This window comes from Juglans regia, chromosome 1 (assembly GCF_001411555.2).
Source record: "Juglans regia cultivar Chandler chromosome 1, Walnut 2.0, whole genome shotgun sequence".
NCBI classification, from domain to species: Eukaryota; Viridiplantae; Streptophyta; class Magnoliopsida; order Fagales; family Juglandaceae; genus Juglans; species Juglans regia.
Window position 1 is genome coordinate 1,953,514 of NC_049901.1, and position 27,120 is coordinate 1,980,633.

At 37.7% G+C, this 27,120-nt stretch overlaps 3 protein-coding genes across 3 annotated transcripts; 1 reads left to right on the top strand and 2 right to left on the bottom strand.

The window, feature by feature from the left end:
• Positions 1–1,140: 1,140 nt before the first annotated feature.
• On the top strand, positions 1,141–3,440 carry LOC109012351 (GDSL esterase/lipase At1g33811). Its single transcript, XM_018993936.2, has 5 exons — positions 1,141–1,419; positions 1,693–1,817; positions 2,262–2,510; positions 2,632–2,890; positions 3,011–3,440. Exons 1-5 carry the CDS (start codon positions 1,146–1,148, stop codon positions 3,232–3,234), a joined length of 1,131 nt encoding a protein of 376 aa, XP_018849481.2. The 5' UTR covers positions 1,141–1,145; the 3' UTR covers positions 3,235–3,440.
• Positions 3,441–3,705: 265 nt separating this feature from the next.
• LOC109012356 (GDSL esterase/lipase At1g71691-like) lies at positions 3,706–6,238 on the bottom strand. Its single transcript, XM_035688954.1, has 5 exons — positions 5,894–6,238; positions 5,198–5,319; positions 4,699–4,938; positions 4,205–4,454; positions 3,706–4,087 (listed from the first exon to the last, which is right to left on the bottom strand). The coding sequence occupies exons 1-5, from the start codon at positions 6,138–6,140 to the stop codon at positions 3,852–3,854; spliced, it is 1,095 nt and encodes a 364-aa protein (XP_035544847.1). The 5' UTR covers positions 6,141–6,238; the 3' UTR covers positions 3,706–3,851.
• Positions 6,239–9,174: 2,936 nt separating this feature from the next.
• LOC109012357 (suppressor of mec-8 and unc-52 protein homolog 1) lies at positions 9,175–25,389 on the bottom strand. Its single transcript, XM_035688961.1, has 16 exons — positions 25,266–25,389; positions 24,723–24,933; positions 22,351–22,503; positions 20,566–20,614; positions 20,152–20,235; positions 19,837–19,940; positions 19,605–19,691; positions 19,473–19,526; positions 13,239–13,334; positions 12,275–12,402; positions 11,238–11,364; positions 11,074–11,133; positions 10,892–10,999; positions 10,372–10,472; positions 10,081–10,132; positions 9,175–9,622 (listed from the first exon to the last, which is right to left on the bottom strand). The coding sequence occupies exons 1-16, from the start codon at positions 25,292–25,294 to the stop codon at positions 9,524–9,526; spliced, it is 1,542 nt and encodes a 513-aa protein (XP_035544854.1). The 5' UTR covers positions 25,295–25,389; the 3' UTR covers positions 9,175–9,523.
• Between the last annotated feature and the right edge of the window lie 1,731 nt (positions 25,390–27,120).

Genomic DNA, 27,120 nt, shown 5'->3' on the forward strand with positions numbered 1-27,120 from the left:
ATTCACTTTTACGAAAAATATTTATTTATTTATTTTTTCCTTCATATACTATATGGTGTATGGTTGATTGATACAATTTTTCTTACTCTAATATTGTATCATAATGACTTCCATTATTCAAAAGAATTATTGTGCGATCCACTAAGCTTGCCAACACATTGTGATCTATATATTTTTTATTGGAGGATCCATTAAGTGTCGTTTGGATTTGAAGATGAGTTGAAATGAGTTAAAATATGTTGTGAATAGTAATGAGATGAGTTATGAATAATAATAAGATTTGTGAGTTAAAGTTGCTGAATAATAATAAATAATAGTGAGATGAGTTGAGATGGACTGTGAATACAAACGAGACCTAAATGCTTAATAAATGTAAGGTTAAAGTGTATTTATCTCCCTCTAATTAATTAAAGCTCTCAATACTTGATAGAGCGTGACGGAAGATAAATAGGACAAGAAGGAATTAAAGGAACTCTATTGACTCCTAGCTGTATCCTTTTACTTGCTGCATCATGGGACGACGACGTTGAAGTTTTCATAATACATTTGATGATTAAGGAATTTAAGGGTTAAAAAATAGGAACTTAAGGGTTAAAAATCACCGATCGAGAGAAAGCCCAGAAATACAAGTACATGAGGCTAGTTGACAAGTTGAAAGAAATTGTGTTGATCATCAGTACTACAGTATATTAATGATAACACTTCTTCGCTTCCACCTGTAGATTGCTGCATCTCGTGCGCGCAAAAGATAAACTCGGCAAATTGCAAATGCAACTGCTTAGCAATCACCTGATTCCAAAGGAAAAGTTGATGGAAAATAAACACATGCATCATCCTTTCTTATCATGATCTTCGCTAGCTTTGCTTGGGTGTAAAGATCATGTCCAGTCTATGCTAGAAATTAGGATGCTCATGAGGCGTTGTAGATGATCACGAGAAATCCTTCTCATCACCGCTGCTAGCTAGCTAGCTAATTCATTGTAAAATAAGTGACACATGATCCAAAGCTAAAAGTAGTTTCCCACTATACCTCACGGGCCCTTAATTACTATCCATTTGTGATCAGAACGAAAGCAAAAACAAACGCCACAAATTGAGGAGTATATATATATATATATATATTAGCGTGCATCCATGCAAGGTGCATGCATGCTTTCAACATGAAGGGTTTCTGGAAAATAACTATGTCAATTAGTTTCGTGTTTCTGTGGTGGAATATTGGGAAAGCTTGCTCACAGCCACAGCCACAGCAACCCCAAGTGCCTGGTTTTTTCATATTTGGTGACTCTTTGGTCGATAATGGAAACAACAATGGGATCCTTACGCTAGCAAGAGCCAATTATAGGCCCTATGGCATTGACTTTCCACAGGGTGCCACTGGCCGCTTCACTAATGGTCGGACTTACGTCGATGCACTAGGTACGTAATTATCAATTAATATCCTTAATTTTCATTTTTTTTAAAAAAAAAATAGAAATTATTATTATTATTATTCCATGTTACAAGTTGGGTATAGAAACGATTAACATGTTGAGCATGTATAGATGTGTAAAAACTATATATGCCTAAACAAGCAATTTTCAGTGCATTGAGAGTTTATGTATTGATTTTTACCTTTAGTTTCTATAATTCAGTTTGTGAATAAATCAACTGGAATTTATTCTCCTTTGATCCTTTTCAAAATATTTGCAGCTCAACTTCTTGGTTTTCCAAATTATATTCCACCTTATGCAAGGACTCGCGGCCGTGCACTGCTAAGGGGAGTGAATTATGCATCAGGAGCATCTGGGATCCGAGATGAAACAGGAAATAATCTGGTATTTAATCGGATCACAATCACTTCCTGATTAATAATTATGACGGACGGATAATCACTAGCTCCAAATGTTACCCATTACGTAGTACTGCTCTTGCAAAAGCAGATGATAATAATAATGAGCAGAAACAGAGATATGGTCTTGACCATTATCATGTGTGATAAGTAACCACTCCACGCTTAAGAATTTTAATTTCTAAGTTCTGGATTTACTCGGTAGGTTTTGGTTCGGTTTGACATGAGCTAGTATATATAAAAAGAATGAAGCATGAAACCAAACAGAACAGAGAGATCCAGTGCTCAATTGACAATGCTCCACAGCTAGCTGATCCAGCTGCTGTGACAGACCCTAATATTGCCATAGGAATTTTATGATATGCCTGTACTAACAATCAGTAATGAGTGAAAAAGGAGTATTTTGATGACATTAATGTATGTTTGACAGGGCGATCACGCATCCATGAAACAACAGGTAGCCAACTTTGCAGATACAGTGCTACAGATGAGAAGGCTCTTCAGAGGAGATACCAATGCTCTCAATAGCTATTTAAGCAAGTGCATCTTTTATTCTGGAATGGGAAGTAACGATTATCTTAACAACTATTACATGCCTGATTTCTACACAACTAGTTCGGATTACACTCCAAAAGCTTATGCTGCTGTACTTCTTCAGGACTACTCGCGCATGCTGACTGTAAGTTTTGTGACTCAACTTTAACCGCCCATTTTCTCGTGCAAAAAAAAGTTTCTAGAATTTCCTCTCCGGCTTATTTTCAAATGATTTTTGTAACTGTTCTTTCATTGTTTTTGATCAGCAATTATATACATTGGGAGCACGTAAGGTGATTGTTTCTGCAGTTGGCCAGATCGGGTGCATTCCTTATCAGCTAGCGCGATATCATGGTAATGGCAGCCGCTGCAATGAAAAAATCAATTCTGCAATCTCTCTTTTCAATTCAGGGCTGCGGAAACTTGTCGACCGTTTCAATGGAGGCGAGTTGCGTGGAGCAAAGTTTGTGTTCCTAGACTCGTATCAGAGCACCAGCGATCTATACCTCAATGGAACCAGTTATGGTAATTTTCACACGCATATATCCAACCATAAACATGAAACTGTTTGTCACTAACATACCTAATCGTAAACCCATATTATTGGGCTAATTATGCATGCTTTGAAATTTGGAAATGATGCAGGTTTTGAAGTGATAGACAAGGGATGCTGTGGAGTGGGGAGGAACAATGGGCAAGTTACTTGTCTTCCACTTCAAGCAGCATGTGAGGATCGTAGAAAGTACCTGTTCTGGGATGCCTTTCATCCCACAGAGGTGGCAAACATCTATTTTGCCAAGAGTTCATACAGTTCACAAACACAGTCATATACATATCCAATTAATATACAACAATTGGCAATGCTGTGATGGATTTGGAACTTCTTATGGTTGTTTGAGCGTGTAACCCATAAATTATTGGTAGTACTTCTCCTTTCGTTGATTGCTGTCCTAGTACATTTCCTGCTTGCCTTTGTAATTCCATGAATCAGTAAATCCCTTGTTGGTTGAATCATCAGATGAAGGTTACCTCGTTCCTTTGACGAAATAAAAGTGAGACAATATCTCCATTTGGACTTAAATGTGCCCCAAAACACATAAGAGCTTTATTTGGATATAATAACTATTCATGATAGATAGTTATAACTCTGCTCTATATGATTGTACTTGCATTTTCTTTCCTTTGATCTGCGATTTTTTCGAACTTCTTGGTGTATATACTAGTTCAAATGAAACAAAAATAAGAGAATTGTCTTGTTTTAATCAATTTCTAGCTCGGTTTTGTGATTACTTGTGTCTTGTGGAAAGCTTATCAGATTCGTCTGATTAATTACCAGAAAGTTAAACAAAAGTAATACTCAGGTGCCTGAACAGCAAATGATATAACATCAAAACCAACTCAAAGCAGATGCAATTTCATGTAGCTAGCAGTGCACCCACAACAGTTCTTTTGACTTGTTTTAGTTACTTCACTTTCTAAACTCTTATTACTTAGCCTCATTATCAAGATTTGCAAGCTGCTCTATGTTCCTCGGATAAATGAACCTTTGGTCTCCACTGAAAGCCTTCCTCGCCATGATTATATTAACTTTTGCTGTTGGGTGGAATGCGTCCCAGAATACATACTGGTTGCGGTTTCGACATGGTGTTTGGAACGGAAGACATGTAATCTGTCCTCTGTTTCGCCCGATGCCACAGCACCCACGATTTAGGACAATAAATCCTATATAACGAACGGGGAAATTTGAGTTAGTACAAGATAATTATGAACCCAAGGATGCATTATTCTGTTGCATGCCATGTTAAGATCCTTAGTGGCAGAAATTAAGTGAGAAAGTACCATAAGTTCTAGCATTGGCGGCGATGTCTTCGAACATGCGGGCAACGTCGATGTAAGAGAATCTGACTCCAGGTAGATTGGCACTGAGGTTGTTGATTATTGTCTTCACATTTGCATTAAAAGGTTGAACAAGATTGTTGACTTCTTTTGAGCAAGTGCCTGTTGGGCTTTGAGCCAAGATGCTTGGAATGCAGCCCATTAACCCAAGCCCAGCTACAACAAATTTCCGGGCTCCAAGATTGTAAAGTCTCTGTCCAATTAAATGTATCAAAATGGACTTAAACTTTGAAAACTAAGATTCTATTGGGTCCATCATGGGCTATGACGTGATATTAATAAGAAAGAGTCGTGCTATACAAAATCATTTTATATATTATTTAAAAATATATAATTTTATTTTTTTATCTTCAAATAAAATATGAGAGTAAAATAATGAAATTACATATTTTTAAGTTCTGTTTTTAGAATTTTTCTAAGGAGAAAGGCAAGCTTACAGTGAGTTGCTGGGAGTACTGTCCGGCCAAGAGATTAGCATATTGTTGTGCATTATACTGATTCTTGGTTGGGTAATTGGGCATGAGGTAATTGTTTAGGTAGTCATTGCTGCCCATCCCAACAAAAAATATGCACCGACCGATCTCCCGGGCCACCTCATCCGCCCCGACACGGTCTGTTATCTGATCTAGCGTGTTCTCGAAATTTCTTATCTGTTGATTGAACGGTATGCGACCCACCTGATCATCAAACATTGCCAACAAAAATAAAATAGCCATTTTTATTTGATTTGTTCGCCAAATTAAGCCAACACAGCAGTACTACTACTGAATCAAAATCACATGTAGGGTACGTAGGACTTGGCTGTGTATTATCGTTTAGGAATTAATCATATTGTAAGTATTGTTTACGAAAATTCAGTATGTAATCTATGTCCAAAAGAGTACAAATTAAAACGATTGAAATGAAAACGGAAAAACATGCATGCATGGTGCATACAAAGTTTCTGCCAGTGATGTCGAGGATTCCGGCAGCCGCGGAGGCATAGTTGACTCCGTAAAGCATTTGTTCACCTGAAGCTTCTGAGTATGCGGGAATCAATGGAAGTCCAAGCAGCTCAGCTGCAAGAGTATATATATAATGAGATATTGACAAAAACCATTGGAGTACCTGGAAAACTTTTCTAGCACATCCTATTTCATATATAAAAAGGTAAAAGTTCTCGAGTGGAATCTTTTCTTTCACTGTCAACTATGATCACTAGCTATTTATATATGACTTCTATATATATATGGTTCAGTGAAAGAGATCAAAGCCCAAGACGTTCAGAACAAACTTCCCGTTTTCGTCGATCAGTACTGTGCTCTCGAAGTTATTCAACGCTACCAATAGATTGTGTTTTATTTTTATTTCCCATGATGAGATCGACTTCATGACGTGAATGCATTATACCTCACACAACGAACATATATACCAGGAATACCTAGCTATATGTATATTATATACCTAGGCTGCAAGAATGGCGAAGGTTCACCCTAAGTTAAACATGACCACACGGACTAAATGAAAACATTAAATATTAGTGTCTAATAATGCGTTGGCAATTGGTCATTTTCAATTAGAGCGCTGAGACCCAAGTGCAAAGAAAACGCGGCCATGTCATTAGAGAGAGAGAGAGAGAGAAAGAGAGTTGACCTATTTCATCAACCATAGTGTAGCCATTGGAGAAACGGCCGGTAGGGCCACCCTTGAAATCAATACCGTAAGGGAAATAGTTGGCCTTGGCAAAGGAAGGTAGGTTGTTGTTGTTGCCATTGTCAATGAGAGAGTCTCCGAATATGAACATGGCGGGCACCATCTCTCTCCCCCTTCCACTACCTTGACCCGAAGATACACTCAGCACCATGAAAAACACCAGCATTAATAATCTAAATTTAGCCATGAATATTGGGTACTGTCCGTGTATGTATATATGTCTCTTCTATGTGTGTTTCAGAGAGGGAGAGAGTAGTTTTCTTGTACCCTCTGTGAAAGGTGAGGAGTTTGTGACTATGAATGGAAGGTTATTTATAGCCATAGTAAGACGGTGGTTGAAAAGTAATAAATGCATTCACCTGTTCTCTCCATAGCAGTAATTACACGCTCTAAAGCAACCAACATGCGTGCAGGGCACTCTGTTCATGAATACTCACTTCTAGCTCCTGAATTATCAGTAATCTTTTTTTAGGATTAATTTGGCCGGGGTTTGAACCTTGAAGAAGAGGGAGCTGGATTTGGTACCCTTAGATTAAAGTAGTAATTTATTAACTGTTTTAGGAACGCGCAATTCACGAAGATTATAATTATGCACATCAATTACAAACACATATATAACATATATTTGTGTGTTAAGAACTCAAGTACCATTGATTCAAAAACTTTAAGATTGTTGAATATTAATTTGGTTAAACATTTAACCCTCAAAATTATAATATGATTTCACCACGCTTCTGAATTCCACGTCCACAGCGGCCTACTCTATCGACACTAACTCTGTGATAACCCTTTTTCTTTTTGGCGACTTCATTCATCTATCAGCATTCAATGAATTAATAGTACTATGCATGCCCATACATATATATATAGTACCAATACATGATTGTAATCTAGTCTATAGGTCGTCCCCTTCGTAACTTGAACCTGTGACGTAGTCTTTATTCTGATAGCAATTGTTAAAGACCAAGTATCATTTATCAAAAAGTCTTAAAACTATTATATACTAATTTGGTTAAACATTAACCCTCGGTGTTATAACAATATATATTTATAAAGATATACGTGTGTGTATTTAATTAGCCATATTCAATCAGCCATACATACCTTTTTTGTTCTTATCCGTCAAACCGCCTCAGCTTTTATCAATATAGGGACTTCTGCCACTTCTACGTCGACGTAAGATGCCAATATAATTAAGGACATTTATAATGTCCTGGTCACCTTTTGCTAGTAGAGCTAGCGCATGCATTAATATATCTTTGTCATGTGATCAATATATGGAGTTTTCAGTACGTACATTTTTAGGCTATATATATATATATATATATTCTCATGAAATGATTTATCTTCCTACTAATTTGCATCTTTTAGTACGTACATACTTTCTCGCCATGCATATACCATGGACAAAACCGGCCCTAAAGTACCTGATCAACTCATGTATTGAATTTTCCTTTTGATCTCTTTGTTTTTGGTGGGGGCGAGAAATGGCGTCTTAATTTCATGATCAGTACGTACTAGCTAGCTAGAAATATTATTGCTCATGTAAATTAAAGGCATACGTCGACGTAGTCAAAGTTTCTGGTGCAGGTAGATCAGGATTCGATGACAAATTAATTAATTAAGCCTATCTAGTCAGAAAGGATATAATTATTTGTTTAGTATATGTCCAACTTTTTTTCTAAGTAACGTTATATATAATGGTGAATTAATAAATATATATTATGTAATTATTTTAAAAAATAGTAAAATTTATTATTAAAAAATTATTATTTTTATATGAATCTCGTATTTATTTATTTTTTTTAAAGTGATTATATAATATTTACAAACTGTAATTATCATTTTTCTATACGTAACGTGCCGCCGCCGCCTGCCTTTGTTTTGTCATCATCTCAATCTGGTCAGTCATATGAAGTTTTACGGTGATTTCTTTAAATGATCACATTGGTAAGATTTTTAATTTACACGTACACTTGCATCGTGCCGATAAGATTTTTAATTTACACATGATGTATATAGCTCAAATATAACTACTAAAATCATGCCACATGATTAATCTTTAATTCGTTGATCGACATATATATATATATATATATATCTTAAGAGATGGTACTGGTGTAAATTAATTGAGAAATTTAAATAGAATAAGATGTAAATTAAGACTTTATTAATAATTAGAAGCTAAGCTGGTACATGGGAATAAATAAAGTAAATGATAGAAAATGCACAGCTTTGATCGGTGCTACGTACAAGCCATTTGTGGAATTTGGCGTAGCGTAAAACAGTTAAGAATCATGAAGAGTAAAAATTCTTGGAATTCTAGATCTTCATCAATAGATGATGATCAATACATGATACAGATTGTGCAAGAAAGTCAACACTCGTAAAATTAATGAAGAATAGTTGGACAGACAGATAGATAGTAGTCATCAGCAGACAGCGGCCATACCCGTGCCTTAATAATCAGATAGGAATTTTTAGCCCAAGTCGAAATTAAAGATGCTAGAGAAAGAAGCCACTTTTCTTTTTTCTTTCTTTCCTCCTCCTTCTTCTTCTTTTTTTTTTTTTAAATAAAAAATAAAAAAAATTAAAGTAGCGGATATTGACCCAAAATAAGTTCCATCAAGTTAATAAATAAATAAACTTTTGTAAACGAACTCCAAGGATCCGATAGAGTGATATCTGGATCCAAAACTCAAAGAAGAATTCGATCGATTCGACGTTGAGATAAAGTTTTGCACCGACAAGTGTGGTCGAGGAATGGTAATAGTGTAATGCCTATCGTCCTAAAAATTTCCGTTTATTCTCATCATTATAATTTTTTTAAATTTTCAAATAAAATATAATAAACAATTCAACTTTTTCAAATTTTAAAATAATAATGATATTAAAAAATAATATTATAATAATATTTTATTCGACTTTTATCTAAAATCATCTGATATAATCTCACTATCAAAATGAGACTTAAGACAATAACATTTGAGATTCGGAAGTGACCTGAATGGCACGTAAAATTCATGCATCGACCCGTTATTGACACTGCCCTTCCTAACTTGAAAACCAGCGTTTTTTTTTTTTTTTTTTATCATTTTTTGACGACCCAAGTGCAATCCGTAGGTGGTACCACTTCCTAGAGCAACAAAGCGAGTTTCATCTTCACTAAACTGGAAAATCAAGAAAAAATAAAAAGCTGAAAAAGGAGTTGTAATCGAAGATGGGAGGAATGTCGATATATAGTTATTTTCAGACATCAAATAAGAAAACTGATTCAAATCACAAGAGCTTGCAGCATAAGATTACAATAAGGTGCTTAGCATCTATATATGCTAAGAAAACAACAAAATTTTAACCCAAATTCAACGGAAAAAGTGCTCTAGCTGTTCAACAATATAAAACTCTCCCGCAGTTACCGTTGCCAATTATAGATTAGTAACTCTTGGTCTTCAGCAGTCAGCATAACATGAAAATAGCAAAAAACTAACATATATATATATATATATATAACAGGAAACAACTCACTTAATTTACAATAGAGCACATTAGTACAACCAAGATATAAGAGATTCAAGGCTTCCACAATTTCATGGTGCAGTCTTCACCAAAGGTAGCAACAAGGTTCCTGTGTGGATGATGGGTGACGCCAATTACATCTTTTTCATGGACCTGCAATTGCTCCCAAAAAAATAGTACACATTATACAGTGCACCATCCATATGCTCGTTTACATATACAAAAATACACCAATATACAACCCAAAAAGGTGAATGCGGTCATTATCAAAGCGTATGATACGGTGATACAAACAAACACAAGCAAGCCTGCATGTACAACTAAAAATAATTAATGGCACAAAATTCAAATCACTTGGGGAAAACGCTCCAGGTTTGGGTTCTAGTTCAAAACTCAATTTTTAATTAAAATAACTAAGCCTGATTCTGAACTTCATGGTATATGAAAGGTTTTGCACCATTTTGCTTTATCTAGAGCAATACCGTAGCTTCTTTTACAGTATTGTAAACAAGTTCCCAAACATTCTCTAGAATTTATGTGCCTAAGTAAGAGCAATCTAATTAATGCCCTAGTTTTATACAAACTTAGCTTTCAACTGACTGACATCATACCTTCAGTAGATGCTCGAGTTTACCAGACTGGTAGCTGAAGCAGTACATATTCCTGCAAATGATTCAGGTATTAAATAGATGATAATAAAATCACAAGCAATAGTTACACTGAAGAAACCGAAACATGAATTCAGCCCGGTTAGCATCATAGATGGATGTACTATACAACAATTTATTTTACTTGTGCTTCTGCAAATGCTCATTTTATATATAACTGAAAAATTCAGAACTTGTAAACTAACTGATAAGAGCAAAGTATTATATTTTATGCTTAAAAAGTCATTAAAATACCTGTCTTCACCAACACAGTAAATCCATTCCCCTTTTGGTGACACGCAGGCAGCAGCAAAGTCTCCACCTTCTCTTTTACCAGATGAGAAACTCTTAACGACCTGCACCAAATCATGGAGAAAATATATCATCAATTAGATGCAGTGGCACATGCTACAGGTACACTTCAAGCCTCACCCAGTGGTGTTACTATTACTAATTTTTTTCCTGCGAATGGTTGCTTTCCCACTCCACTCAGTTTGGCAGGAACAGGTACTTCCCACTTTGTAGAGAATGTGGTGGGAAAATGGGTTTCATGGATTTTTTCCATAATTTGAATTAAAAAAATTGTGGACTGTAAATTTTCAAATTGCACAAAATAATACTCTATAAGTATCGATCAATAGAAAAATTGAGTTAGCCTTCCATCGTATATGTCTCAGATCTCCATTATGCTGTCCACACAAAACGTTGTTTTTTGAAGCACAGAATACATTGAAAAAAAAAATCCAAGCTACATTTAACATTTAAGAACAAGTACCTGTCCTTGAAGTGTCATAATGTAGATCGATGATGTCTTATTACATACAATAATGTGATCAGTATTTTTGGGGAAAAGATGAACAGAATTCACAGAAGCATCTCCACCCTAATAGAGAAAGAACAAAGCAGCAGTCAGGTACAATAAAGGTAAAGCAAAATGCCAACGGAATATTTTAGTACCCGTAAAGGAGGCGGCGGCTTAAATGTTTGTAGACAGTCTGTTGTCTTCGCATCCCAGACCTATACATAATATACCATTTTTCTATTTATGAACTCAGGAGAACAGAACGTCATACTTAAAGAAGGATTTGTTCAGCTATAACTCCATAACTAAAATAATTTACCTTCACAGTGCAATCACTAGAAGCAGTAATAACACGACTCCCATCCGTTGTAAAGATAGCATCATTCACATAAGACGAATGGCCACGAAATTCTTTCAACAACTTCCCAGATTTCAAGCCATGAATTCTATAGGAAAAAATGACAACTTCAATTAGTTTTTACATAAAAATAATTATAAGAAAGAAAAATATTCTGACTCTTCACAATCAACAATCCAAATGTACTGTGTTTGTTTGTCACTATTGAATAAAGGGATAATAGCCCAAAAACCTTGAATGATTTATGTGTGTGCATGTGTAAAAAATAACTGTGTATAAAGACTTTATCTTACTAATTCTACATGTTCAGTACATATATTCTCATTATTACTTATAAAACAATTATATTCTTAACATATACAAAAGTGAACGTGTATATTACATATATACACATAACCCCGTAAATACATAAATGCAAATCGTACACATCATCACCCCAAGAATCATTTTAACGCAAACCATGACCACAAATAAAACTTCTGATCCAATGGCAGAACAAGCCATCATCAAATAAAACAGAGGATAATTGAACTCAACTTGAATTCAAATAAGAGACAGAGAAGAAGAGTTGCTGCTCTTCCGACAAATAATTTTTTTCCTACCCAGCCAATATCCTTCCAGTCCTCTCAAATAAATTGCATTTTGTACAACTATAAGTTTTCAACAAAGATACAAGTATATATAGGAACCCCCTTGCCTCCCAAGAAACCTACAAGGCTACCACCTCTGTCAGCCCCCCGTACTCCCTACAAGAAAAGGTTTACTTTATTCCAGTTCATCCTAAAGCCATGTTACACTTCATAACCTCTAATGTTAACGCAGACAATCAAACTTTTATGACCAGCACAGTCACTCAGGGATGCAATAACTGTTACAAACAAAGAATCAATTTAAACAGAAACCTAAAATAAACCAGGATAACAAATAAATAGTATAAGATATTTACTATAGTACCCTGCCACACTAGAAACAATGATCAACAAAAAATGCCCACAAACCTAGCTGTGCTGTCAAATGATGCACTTAGTAACTGGGTTCCATCTCGAGAGAAGACAAGACTGGTGACACCCTGAGAATGTGCACGTTCAAGACGGCGCAAGCATTGACCAGTCCTTATACGCCAAACCTAAAATAATATAAATAATGAATGAAATCATAAAGCTCATTAATAAAAGTTCTAATATTATTAAGCATGTAAGGAAAAGTACATCAAAGATTTTAAACTTGCTAGTTATGTATCCTTCAAACTTCTTCAGAAATATTGAGAACCAACATTGCAGATTGTATTGAGTGCAGTATCTGAAACATTGGTTACTAAAGAGAAGACATTAGACCAGGTGGGACTGTGAAGTTGACAATCTTAATAGTGAACAGCTACTTCGTCGTAAATTTTTTTTCTCTAAATGGTAACTTGATAACTCTCCACATTTAATATCCTTCAAACTTCTTCGGTAATATTGAGAACCAACATTGCTGATTTGTACCGAATGCAGTATCTAAAACATCGGTTACTAAAGAGAAGACATTAGACCAGGTGGGATCATGTAGTTGACAATATGAATGGTTAACAGCTTTGTCGTGATATTTTTTTTCCTCTAAATGGTAACTTGATAGCTCTCCAGATTTATGGAATAGAAAGAAAATAAATTGGATGCTTAAAATTACGGTTAGTCGTATCTGAGGTTCAAAAGCTGACATCATGAGTTCACAATTTAACTATTGGCACTAGTAGATCCCTATTTGCAGTGTTATGCTAAATAGCCTTTAGGACAGTTTCACAATTGACAAACCAAAAGTATCATAAGAGCTAACACTCATATTCACTTGGAAGAGCCCAACATAGACGTATTAATGACACGCAACCTGCAGTCTGAGATTAACATATGTAGCATGCTTGCATTTAAGAAGTTGCTTAGTATAAAAGATGCATCCTGAACTTAAGCATACACGACTAAAACCTACTTTAATCTTTCCATCCTGTGACCCAGATGCAAGCATCTCAGAATCTCTGCTAAAGTCGACACAAAGCACCGGATCATCATGCATCATGAATGTTTCCTGCAGAATATTATAGGTGTCAGTAGCACAAGATAAGATTGAAACTTCCCAGAAACGCCAAAACTTCCCTCAGTGAAACCAAAGACAAGAGAAACTTCTATCATCTAGATGCCCTCATTTCAATACTGCATGGCCTATTTACAGCCAAAAGTCTAATCTGTGATTTTTACATGTTAGCAAAGTTTTTTTTTTTGATAAGTAATAATTTTTATTGATGTGAATGAAATTAGGCAATGCCCAAGTACACAGGAAATATACTAAGAGAGGCACCTAATTACATTCTAATAGACTAGAAAGAAGATAAGAACTCATGAACATTCCCTCCCCTCAATACTATAGCAGAAAACCACTGGAAAATAGAGAATACAAAGAAGTTCCAGATTTCCCCCATTGCACGCTCCTTGTTATTAAAACATCTGTCATTCCTTTCCAACCATAGACACCACATTAGGCACGAAGGAATCATCCGCCACACGGCTGCTAATTGGGCACTACTATGAGACCTATTCCAACATGCTAATAGGTCCACCACACTCTTGGGCATAACCCAACTTAGCCCAGCTCTACTAAGAATACCAGCCCAAAGCTCCCCAGCCACCTCACAATGTAAGAGCAAGTGATCTACCGATTCTCCACTTTTTTTACACATGTAGCACCACTCCATGATCACCATACCTCGTTTTCTTAAATTGTCAACCGTCAATATCTTCCCATGAGCAGCTGTCCAAGTGAAAAAAGCAACTTTAGAAGGCACTAACACCTTCCATATACTCTTCCATGGAAAGAAAGTGGGCTGTAGGACTGTCAAAGCCTTATAGAAAGATTTAACAGTAAACTTCTCTTTCCTCGTGTGAGTCCACAACATACGGTCTCCCCCATTGGCCCCTAACTTTGCTGAATATAAGTGACTGTAAAACTCTGCCAGCTCTTCTAATTCCCAGTCCTGAGCATTTCTTGTAAAAGTGACATTCCAAGTGACCATCCCATTGGCACGACATAGAACTTCTGAAACTGGGGCTTGCTGATTTCCAGCCAAATTAAAAGCACCTGGGAAAGCAATGCAAAGAGGGCTCTCCCCACTCCATACATCGAACCAAAAGCGGGTACGTGTTCCATCACCCACCTCAAACTTAAGATGTTTTTCAAAGGTATTCCACCCCTTCCTTATGAATTTCCACAGGCTTACTCCGTAAGACCCCCTACCCTCCTTAGAGCACCATTCCCCCCACTCACAACCATACTTATGATCAATAACCTCTCTCCACAGCGAATTCCCTTCCCTATGATACCTCCACAGCCACTTCCCTAGGAGTGCCTTATTGAAAACACACAAGTTTCGTACCCCTAACCCCCCATTCGCCAATGGACAGCACACCCTTTGCCAACTCACAAGGTGAAATTTGGATTCCTCCCCCATACCACCCCACAAAAAAGCTCTAAACAACTTTTCTAACCGGTTTGCTACGCCCACCGGTAAGGGAAATAGAGAAAGATAGTAAGTGGGAAGGTTGGAAAGAGTGCTTCTAATAAGGGTTAATCTCCCCCCTCTCGATAAATATAGCCGTTTCCATCCTGAAAGTCGTTGCTCAACCTTCTCTACCACCCCATCCCAAATGCTCTTTGCTTTGAAAGACGCCCCTAAGGGGAGTCCAAGATATGTCATAGGGAGAGAGGCAATTTTGCAACCTAGTAGCTCCGCTAAAGAGGCTATATTGTTCACCTCCCCCACCGGAACCAGCTCCGACTTCCCCAAGTTCACCTTGAGTCCCGAAACAGCTTCAAAACACAACAAAACTGCCCTTAAAGCTTGAATCTGGCCACTTACAGCATCACAAAAAATGAGCGTATCATCAGCAAAGAGTAAATGCGAAATGGAGCTGGTATTACTATTGTTGTCCACTGAAAAACCAGCAAGAATTCCCCCCCTTACAGCGGCCTCCACCATGCGACTCAATGCCTCCATTACAATGACAAAAAGGAAAGGGGATAGTGGATCCCCTTGTCTCAAACCCCTGGAAGATTGAAAAAAACCACAAGGTCTTCCATTGACTAGGACCGAAAATCGAGCGGTTGAGACACAATGTTTAATCCAAGCACACCATCTATCCCCAAAACCACATCTTCTAAGCATATAAAGGAGAAAATCCCAACATACATGGTCATAAGCTTTCTCCATATCGAGCTTGCAAAGAACCCCCGGGGTGCCCTCTCGCAACCGACTATCCAAGCACTCATTTGCTATCAATACTGAGTCCAGAATTTGCCGCCCCTTTACAAATGCATTTTGAGGTTTGGAAATGAGTTTGTCCATGACCAAACTCATTCGATTAGCTAACACCTTTGATATGATTTTATAAATCCCCCCTACCAAACTAATAGGCCGGAAATCTTTCAATTCATATGCACCGGCTATTTTCGGAATGAGAGCAATGAAAGTAGCGTTTAGTGACTTCTCAAACTTTTGACTAGAATGAAAAGTGTGGAAAATCTGCATCACTTCCTCCTTCACAATGTCCCAACTCTCTTGAAAGAACGCCAAAGAGAAACCATCCGGACCGGGTGCTTTGTCTCTGCACATACTCTTCACCACTAGATGCACCTCCTCTTCATCAAAAGGCCTCTCCAACCATCCAGCTGCATCCAAATCCAGTTGAGCAAAGGGTAAACCATCTAGTTTGGGGCGCCATTCTTCTTTTTCAGCAAGGAGATCCTCATAATACTGCACTATGTGGTCTTGGATTTCTTCGGAAGAATGTAACACACTAGGACCGGTATGGAGTACTTCAATGGCATTGTTGCGCCTATGTGAATTAGCCACCTTGTGGAAAAACTTAGTACATTTATCCCCCTCCTTCAACCAAAGTGCCCTTGATTTTTGCCTCCAAGATATTTCTTCTAGCAACAATACTTTCTCAATTTCTGTCACCACCACTTTCTTCCGTAATAAAGAGTCCGCATTAACTACCCCTTCCTCCAAAGCCTGCAGCTCATCCCAAAGGATATTTTTCTGCACTTCCGTATGTCTAAATTCTTCTTCATTCCACTTCATCAAGTCAAACTTGAGAGCTTTAAGTTTACCCGCCACTTTGAAACTAGGGGTGCCCTCAAAAGAATAACTGTCCCACCAAACCTTTACCTTATCCGCAAATCCTTCAACTTCCAACCACATATTCTCAAATTTGAAGGAGCGTCTACCCCCACGAATACCACCACAATCAAGCAAAATTGGGAAATGATCGGAACAAACACGTGGTAGCCTTTTCTGACATAGGTCCGGAAAATGCGTCTCCCAAGAAGAGGAGACTAGAAATCTGTCCAGCCGGGACCCCCCTCGACTATTAGACCAAGTGTAGGCCCCCCCAATCAGCGGAAGATCCACAAGATTCAGATCAAAGATCAACTCTGAAAAGGCTTCCATTGCCCCTGACGACGTAGAGGCCCCTGTCCTCTCACTTGGGAACCGAACAATATTAAAATCTCCGCAAAAAACCCAGGGTAAATCCCATAAGGAGTGAAGACCTGCCAATTCCTCCCATAAAAAGCATCTATCTCTTTCTACATTGGGCCCATACACACCCGCTAAAGCCCACAACCACCCATCCTCAGTGTTCCTAAAAGATACAGCCATTGTGAAATTCCCCATGCAATCCTCGACCATCTCCACCACACGCTTATCCCACATTACCAACACCCCTCCCGAAGCCCCCGATGAGGGTAGAGAACACCACCCCACAAAGGAACAGCCCCACAAGCTTCGAATTATGTATCTATCAACGCCACACAACTTAGTCTCTTGAAGGCATACAATGTCAGCCTTCCAACTCCGAATGAGGGATCTAATTCGAAGCCGTTTGTTCACGTCATTGATCCCCCTTACATTCCATGAGAGGATTTTAGGTTTCATTAAAAAACAAAATGCCCTTACCCTTCAACCTCTCCCTCCCCACACTTCCCTCCTTGTTGTCGTAATTAATGGAGCATTTGAGACGTTTCAACTCCCGGTCCCGTTTCACTGCTGATTTCAGAACCGTTGGTCTCCCGGCCTCCATTGCAATCAACAGGGCCTTAAACTGTTCTTCATACCCAGCAAACGAGATTCCCACACACTCTTGAACTTCCTCTACTTTTTTTAACATCCAACCGTCTGTTATATTGTACACTGGCTTTGGGGAAATAATACGTAACGGGATAGGACTTTCCAACTCATCCTTATCACCCTCAAAGCCGCTGCCCATGAGCTGATCCATTGGTTGGACCATAGAAACAGCCTTCTTCAACACTACTGAATAAGACCCAGTGCCCCCATTGATCCCCCCTTCCATATCCTCCACCTACAAGTTCCGAGTGTTACACACCTCATCCACCTCCCCATCCACCAAAGTTTTCTCAACAGGCTCATCATTTTCGACCTCCACTGCCTTCAAAGCCTCTTCTTCCACTTCCGCCAACATGGGCAGTGCCTGAGCTACTCCTAAGCCCTCGACGGTGGTCGGCGACGTGATCTGAGCGTACCCCGACGTGATCTGATCTGAGCCAACATCGGCTACCTCTGTCGCACCCAACGTTGCAGGTCCCGAAGGTAGATACATGACCATCGCCCCGGAAACTTCACTCCCCAGTGGACAGAAGTGCTGCAGTAACGTCGAAGAGACCTCAGAACCCTCCGTCGCAACTTTCTGTGGTAGCTCCGATGAATGAGCACCTCGGCAACCTCCGACAACCTCCATCGCACCTTTCTCCCCTGTTTCTCGGTGCTCTGCCACTGTTTCCAGCACCCCAGGTGACGACGGGAGACCCACCCCCTCTAACGGCGGCCCCTGGTCCATTGTCGGCGGCGGGTGTTGAGGCCCACCCGACGACGAAGGAGTTTCGGCCCTTGGAGGCCGACGTCTCCACGCAGACTCCACGGCCTGTCGCGACACAGGCTGGGCCTGTTGAGCCAAGCAGGGGACCTGTTGGGCCTGCTGGGCGAAACCTGGCCCATATGAGAGGCCTTTCCCTTTGGAGCAAAACCCATCTTCTAGCCCCACGCCCAACTCCCTCCAACCCCCCTCCACAACACTGCGTTTCACTTTCTCCAAATTACTTTGCAGAGAATTAATTTGAGCCTGCATATCTGACAAGAGACCAACCATACCTTCCTTGTCAAAGCCATCACGTCTCCTGCCATCCTCTCCACTACACTGCACCCCAACCAAACCACCATCCCTCCCATGCATGTCAGGACTAGAGCCCAGTCTAACAGTACCTCTAGTAATGTCCAGATAACTCTGCTTCTGTAAAACATCCATGGTACCGCTGGAGAAATGAGGCAGCACTGCCGTCGACTGGAGTTGTTGAGGCAGCACCTCCCTCAACACCTCCATCAACCTCCTCCATCCCGCTCCCTCATGATCCTCAGGAATGAAAATACAGTTCCGACGGCCCCCTTGTTTGTATTCCAGCAATGCCATGAATGTTCCTTGAGGATTAGAACAACGTTGGGCTATGAAACCCCTATCTCCTTCCCGATGAGCTGTGTAGAACTCTCTTCTCCTTAACTTCAAGCAGTCGTTCAGTGCCTTGATAAACCAACTAGTTGCAGCTGAACCCAAGTGCAGTTTTTTTACAAACTTCCAACCACGTTCAGTGATTAGCACCCCAGGACCATCTCTCTCAACCACAAAAGACTTAAATTCACTGAAAACAACATTCGAAGCTATCTTCTTCCTATTCATACCCTCACCCATCTTAAACAACTAAACTACAGAACCAATCAACGTAACAAAGCAACAGTTTCTCACAAAAGCATTCATCTAATTCGCCTTGGCAATTTGCTAACAGACTTGCAAGCCAGTTAGCAAAGTATTAGGGAAAAATTAAAAATGTGTACATAGATTTTCTTTATAAGTATAAAAATGTATACATACTACCAATTACAGATAAAAATTAATTACTCCTCCCAATAAGAAGCATGCATGTGTCAAGAGAAGTTCCTGAGCAAGCACAGGGTCTAAACCCAACACCTAGACACTGCCTAGGAAAATGTGGTGAAGCCTAGGAACTCAAGTTTCACTTGGCAAGGCTCAGGCAATGCCTGCCCAGGTAATAAAAAAACAAAAATACAGCGGAAAATACATGTATATATAATCAACTCACATCAGCCTGGTACTGAAGATCCTTCTTGAGCTTCCCACTGATGTAATCCCAGACCTAGTAGTGATGTAGATGTCTGAGCATTCAAGTTTTGTAAACTTTACACAAAAAATAAAAGATATCACTACAATACACCTCAATAAATCCATCGACAGAGCATGAGACAAGAAACTGTCCATCTGGTGAGAACCGGGCACATTCGGCATGACTTTTTGTCCCAAACTGCACCAGAAAAATAACATCACAGATTATATTAGGAAACTATGTAAACAAAAGCAATAGATTTACATAAGAGTACTCACAAATGTACTTATAAAAAAAAAAAAGAGTACTTGCAAATCTGAAAACAAATATCTATACACCTCACCTTTATTGTGTGTTGAAGAGTAGTTGGATATATGTCATCCACATCTTGTTTCATAGCAGCGGTTCCTCGAAATAAGTCAAACTGTGTTCCTTGTGGAAGTAAACCTGAAAGAGCATGAGATCATTGTCAAAATATAGCTTCAGGGCACGTGCGTTTAAAAGGAACAAAAGCAAATGTCAGATCCTGACATTCAAATAAGTCAAGAATAAAGTAGTAACAAGTTTTACTTCAAAAACTAAGCATCATATCCCCACTGATGATAGCCTCGTCCAATTGTTTTCACTAGAAAAGAAAAGATGGCATTTAAACTATAACCTTGGTGCTGCTGCCACTTCAGAGCCTGACCAATCAGAGCCATTAATCGTGAAGGTGGCACCACAGTAACTTCGGCAGCAAGAGCTGAAAATGCAAAAAAGAACATAATTCTTCAACATTCAAGAAACAAATATGCAAACAAATTTAAACAGAGAATCAGGGAGTAGAAGTTCATATGCTTGCAATGATTAAAGTTCATGAACTCTGATATGTATCATTGGTACCTATATTGTTTGATAAGTAATACAAATTTAACCATTGAGAGATAAAGACACTACCAATGTTTTTTTTTTTTTGATAGGTAGACACTACCAAGGTTATTAAGGGACATTCAAACTAAACTAATGTTTACAGGTTTCAAGATATTGGCAGTCTTGACAATCATATCTAATGACCAAAAGAATAGAGGAGGACCTTGGGCAATTTGTGCACGGCGTTTTTCCTTAGTTGAATCTTGGTAAGCCTGTAATATAACAGAAAACTTATAAGTCTTTCAATAAATTAATATAATATAGTTCCAATTTAATTTAACTACACTATATGAGTCAGGTGCATAATCTCGTTCACTTCTAATTAGTTTAACAGCACCATGAAGAAACATAAAGAATTATAGGAAACACAAAATGAAGATGATTAAAATAGATGCAAACCAATATAAAGCCAATAAGTCCAAATTATCCAATAAATAGCGGATGCGTTTTCAGTTAATTAACTACTACCAATAATACTAGGGAGCTAAAACAGATGATTAGCTACGTTTTTATAAGAAATTGACTACATTTGCTAATTCATTAATTGTAGAACTGCAAGAAATACTTTCTCTGCAACAAACAGCCATGTAAATCATATGCTACAGAATGAACATCACACTTTTATGACATTGTACTATCTTAGTTAGGAGAAGCTTATGTAAACATATAGCCTGTAAGGTTTTCCCATCCAGAGTATAAAGTTAGGAACACAGTTTGACCTTTTCTGGCCTGATAGAGTTCAATCTAATGGTAATCCAACCACATATTCTGAATACAAGATTCCGGCTAATTTAGCCAGATTCTTAATTGAATCACTTCTGGCTTGCACATAACCACACAAGGGATTCTCCATTAAAGGTCCCAACCAACACAGTTCTAAAATCCATCACGTTCTTAGCAAAAATATCAATATTCCTCTGGGATTCTGTTGACCTGTAGCATTCTAGGTCACAAATAGACACCTGGTCATTTCACACATATTTGTTTTTTGGTACAAAAGATAGAAATGCAAATCAATATGAGAGGGGTTACCCAAGAGATTTTTTTTTTTTTTATAAGTTACCCATGGGAAAAAAATCCAAAACCAAAAAATCATAACTACCAAGTCAACCTCACTGAACAAACCGATGAGGATAATCGACAAGGATGAATGATCTCAAAAGTTCTCTCCTGCTTGCAATGTGTATTACACTCTGAGGCAAGAAATAAATCTCACCAGTGAGTTCAGATCAAAGTCGTATGTAAATCCCAACCTACCAATATCTGCAAAATGTTGAGTGCTTATCTCCAACACCCCTCTTTTCACTAAACAACCACACAATTACTAGTTATTCTCCCTAACCCATCAAATTAGGGCAGACAACTTGTGTTGCCATGTAAGGTTCAGGTTGTATTAAGGTTGACTCATATAAATTAAACGGGTCAAACCTCTCAACTGTAATCTACTAATTTCGGGCTGAGTTTATGCCAGGTTTTTCATGAACAGTACACATTTTTTTCTGCATCCCTTGGATTCCCTGTTTTCTCTCATGTTCCCATCATTTTGCTTTAATTAAACTGGTCAGACCCCTTAACTAACCCAAATCAACGAATTTCGTATCAGGTAAGCAAGTCAGGTTGAAAATTGCCAACCGTGTCAAATAATTGAATCCAGGACATTGCAGTTTCAGTAACATAGAAGAAAAGTTGAAATCTCCTAGGGTTCAGACATGTGTCAAGTTCCCCATGAAATTGATAATTTCCAGCCCTACACACACAACAGTTCACCACAAGGATTTTGAATAACTATTGGCAAACAAAATTTGACGCAAACCCAAGTCTAGATAATCCATATGGTTGAGAGAAGTGCAAAAAGGAAAAGAAAAATGAAAAAATAACAAGCTTTTCTCCACATGAAAAATAGAGGGAAAAAAAAAGTAAAATAATCAAATTAGAACTAATTTCTAACCTCATTTGGATCAAAGTAAGTTCTGACTAGGAGATGTTCAAGTCTCAAATATCTTTCCGGTTGCTCTTGCTTCATGACACCCATCACTTGAGTTTGCCTCAAAATAGCTCGTGCGGTATCCAACTCTCGAAGTTCAATCATTTCTAATACAATCTGCAAAATTCACAAGAATGGGAAAATCATAATGTGTCAAGTAGAAATACCATATCACATTACCTCATAGAGAATATGGGCTATTTATTTCATTCTAATATGCAACAAAGGCATGAACTTAACCTGTAAGAGATAATTGTGTGTTCATTCTAACATACAGGTCCAAAGAGAGACAAAACTCCTTGACCCAAAGCTGACCCAACTTGAAAAATCAAAATTAAGAGCATCCAGGACTCTCCTACAAGGACAGAGAAGAGCCACAACTGAGATTGAAACAAAAATCATGGAAAAATCAACTTGAGCTCACGCAAAGAAGTTCCAGCCCCTAAAACACTACCTTTTTCTCTCTCTTCCTGTATATCACATCAGTGGATCTACCTTACAAGTTACATTACCCTGATTCTTCCAACCTCTTTAACAACAACTTACTAACTCAAAAACTAATTATGGCATCATTGAAGCTCCTCCTAAAGAATAACAAAGCCATAACTTAAGCAACCAATGAAATGACCCCCTAGAAACTTATTTTTCAGTACTTTACTCCATTGGTCGATTATTTTTTTTATCAGTAAATAAGATTCTATTGATCGTAGGAATAGGCAAAAGCACAAGTACACAGGTCATATACAATAGCAATGCCTAGGACTGATGTTCTAGTAATTGGTTGATTGTAATTGATTTTCATGGCATGATGTTTCATGAATTCCCTGTATCACTAAATTAGCACGCTTAGGCATTGTTCATGTATATGTCCCATATACTTGCGCTCTTGCTTACTCTTATGATCAATAAAATCTTGTTTACCAAAAATAAATAAAAAGAATTCTCCAAAGGACATAATTTACCAAAACTTCCAATTTAAGTAAACACCAACAGGAAAAACACTTTCCAATAGAAATGAAAACCAGTTGTTCCCTTGGAAACGATAATAAAATCGAAAACGTATGGCTTGTGCCTGGTATTAAAAAGCCATATCCTCAGCCAATAAGTATTTACTTCTGAAAAAAAATCTATGTAATGCCTCAATGGAAGACCCAAACCACTTGCCTTATACTCCAAAAGGACAAGTTCATGATACAATTGGAGCCCCATTGGAACATTATAAAGAGCAATAACTTCTCCTTCCCAAGCAACGTGGGATCTCATACACCACCTATCCTTACACATCATATGGGGTATCACAATCTCCCCCCACCCTCCCTTAAATTCCCGACGTTCTTGTCAGGCCCGTCTTTCATAGATGGCAAGGCTCAAGTCCCACATTTCTGGTTAGGATAGGAACACCATTTGTAACGCCATAATAGAAGACTCAAACCACTTGGTCTATACTCCAAAAGGATTAATCAATGATATAATTAGAGCCCCATTGGAACATTATACAGAGTAAGAACTTCTCATTCTCAAGCAATGTGGGATCTCATACACCATCTACCCTTACACATTATATGGGGTATCATAATCTATGATGCAAGAGTATGAGGGAGGCTATGTGCTCTATGCAAATTGGAACATCGAGTCAAGATATGGCTACTAAAAAAGCCAACCTATGGTCCCTTAATCCAAACAACATCAATTTTTTTTATAGGTTATCAAGAAATTTTATTCATAGAAGTAGGTTAAGCCAAAGTACACAGGGTGTATACATGAGTCCTAACAACATCAATTATTTAAAGCAAAGAAAATCTCGCAAGAAAATTGCTAATGTGAATGGCAAGGCACCTTGACTAATTTCTTATGACTATACATCATGTTTAACCTATCATCTCTCAAACCTTGCCCCGATTGTTGCAGTAGGGAATTTACTAATAAAATGCATGCAAATATTTTGATAACATCAATCCCTTCAAATTACTGTTATTTTCCTTAGTTCAGATCCACAATAACTTTTCATCGAATGCTCCATTTCACATCATCACCACACTTGATATGACTCCAACAGCATACGAAACACAAAAGAAACTCCTTTGTTCTGTCTCTAGCATTTCATTATCCATCTTCATCAAAGGCACATACACAAACAAAGAAACATACGCCCACCAGAACATTACACCATAGAAAGGATACCGAAATAATCATTCTCCTAAAGCATTATATATTGCGGCCATAATATTCTTATTCAAATGACAGTAAAGGCAAAAAAATTTATATATAACCAAAGAACTACAACGTTAAATTATCTGAAATGAAAATATCGCCACAATCAATCAACTTTGATATACCTGCTCATACAAATCCTCCAATTTATTCCTGGGCAGCTTAAGCTGAGCCACTTGAGGCAGTATCGCATCCCACCTCCCACTATTGATATCGGCAACAAACGTCTCCACGCTGTCCACAGTATTCAAAGAAACCTGGCACTCGTTCTGTAACGTCTGAAAAGTTTGGTGCAAAGAATTTTCTTTGCAAAATTGGAGCACAATCTTGATAACACTGGAAGTAAGATAAAAATTAAACACTATATTAGCATCTCTTGTAGCTAAAACAGTAACAACATCGGACACCCCCTTATCTAAATCCAGACAGACAAAGATATATTGGGCAATAAGCTTATTGGGTTCTATGATCATCTCAAACACTTTAGAGGCTACATCATACAGTGTAAATCTCCAATGTAAAGAGAAACTAGAACCCAGAAAAAAAAAATCGAGGAATGAGGGCAAAAAGCTTGGCTACGGCTATTCAGAGTAGACGAAACAAATAATCCCAATTTAATCTTAAAAAAAAAAAAGCACACAACATAAATTGAGAAGGGAGAAACTTACTCTCTGGCTTCAATTTCTAGGGTGGACATTTGTTACACGCCTATGGAGTACGATGGAAGTGAGGGGCGACGGCACTGGTTCAGACTTCAGAAAGTGGTATTCGGGAATGAGGAACTCGTGTGAAGAAGACCCATGAAGCTAAGGTAAAGAACGGGCCAGATGGGCTAGGAGATAACTACGGAGCTGGGCTAATTAACGAATAAGATGGGCCAGCTGCTTATGTTTCTTTTCAGTATTTTCTTTACGGGCCGTAGGCCTTAGTATAATGATAGTTAAGAAATTTCTTATATTTGCTTTAAAGTCTGCAGTCCAGAATAATCCGCTCGGTTTGACTTTACAGTATTTTTTGAGTTTTTCTTTTTATATTTTTTTAATATTTTTAAAAAATAAAAAAAAATACACAAATATATCTAAAATCATTTTCTTAATTACTAAATAAAAAAAAATTTAAAAGAAAATTTTTCCAAACGGTACACTTGAAAAAATTTTCTCAAGCGGTATAATTAGGTGGTAACATGGTAGATTTTTTCTTTGCTTTATAATTCTTATAAATAGACGGTTATGATTTTTTATCTAGAATTTTCTCTTATTGTCAAACTGTTTGGAGGAGCTCTCCCTCAAAGAAGAGTATTGTTCACTATCAATTCCAATACAATCATACAGTTATCCATTATATTTCTCACTTTCCCATCTATTTTCACTACTCATAGATCTGTAGTGTAACAACATTTTCTCCTTGAAAAAATGGAGCATTGAGAGAGTAAGTGATTAGGGTTTGTGTTCTATCAGAGTAACAGTTCGGACTGCGGAGAGTCGAAGTAGATCACTAAGGTTTTCTCTAAAGCTCAAATGGACCTGGTAACCCAAACTTAACCCGATTAATAAACAGTTTTACTAATTTAACAAGGTCGTCCCCTTGATGTGTTAAGAACTGGTCACGGACGTTCCGTTTCTAACTTTGTATGGAAAGTCTAGATTAGCCCTGTCAATAGCTAGCCTTTGGACAATAATCAAGGTGAAGGACTCCAAATCTAAATGTTGTTAACTTAAGCAATATTTAATTGATCTTAAAAAAATGCTAAGAAAATAAATATATTATCTAAAAATGAGGTCATTTCTTTTTCCCTCTTAGAAAAAAATAATAAGTAATTTATTCCGGGCCCATGCATGTCCCTTGCCAACAAAGACATTTTTGTTTTGAGTGGGTCTACTATAGTTTATGTTGCTTCACTCTTATCGCATACCGTCTAGTATTTTTTTTAATATATTTAAATATTTTTAAAAAATAAAAAATATATATTAATATATTTAAAATCACTTCTTTAAGTATTAAATAAAAAGAAAAAATTGACCAGCAGTTAACTAAGGGGGACAAAGTAAACTTTCCCTTTTGTTTATATGTTTCACCAAGCAGTGTGAATGTCTTTTCGGCCTAAAGGGTGGGTAAAGGAATTTATGCTCGGATGTCCAAAAATGATTAATCAAATCCTCGTAACCTAATCCCATTATCCCATGCATGCATCTTGAATAATAAAATAAGTAACGTTTTATCTTTACAGCTTAATTAATTATTCCACTAACACTAGTACGTACGTACCTCATCATTTATCCCTACAAACGAGCTAGAGATTAATACGTAAAACTAATTACATGTCCGAATCTTCACCAAGCTTAGCTAATTAGTCATGTGATCTTGCATTGAGAGAGGTTAATTAGTATATATAAATTCTTCCAGGCTTGATGATCAGTAGTACTATGTGCACTTGGTACGCGCGTATATATAATATCATGTACATTATATAAGAGAGAGATCAGATCTTTAATTATTATATAATCATGTATATATGAGATCAGA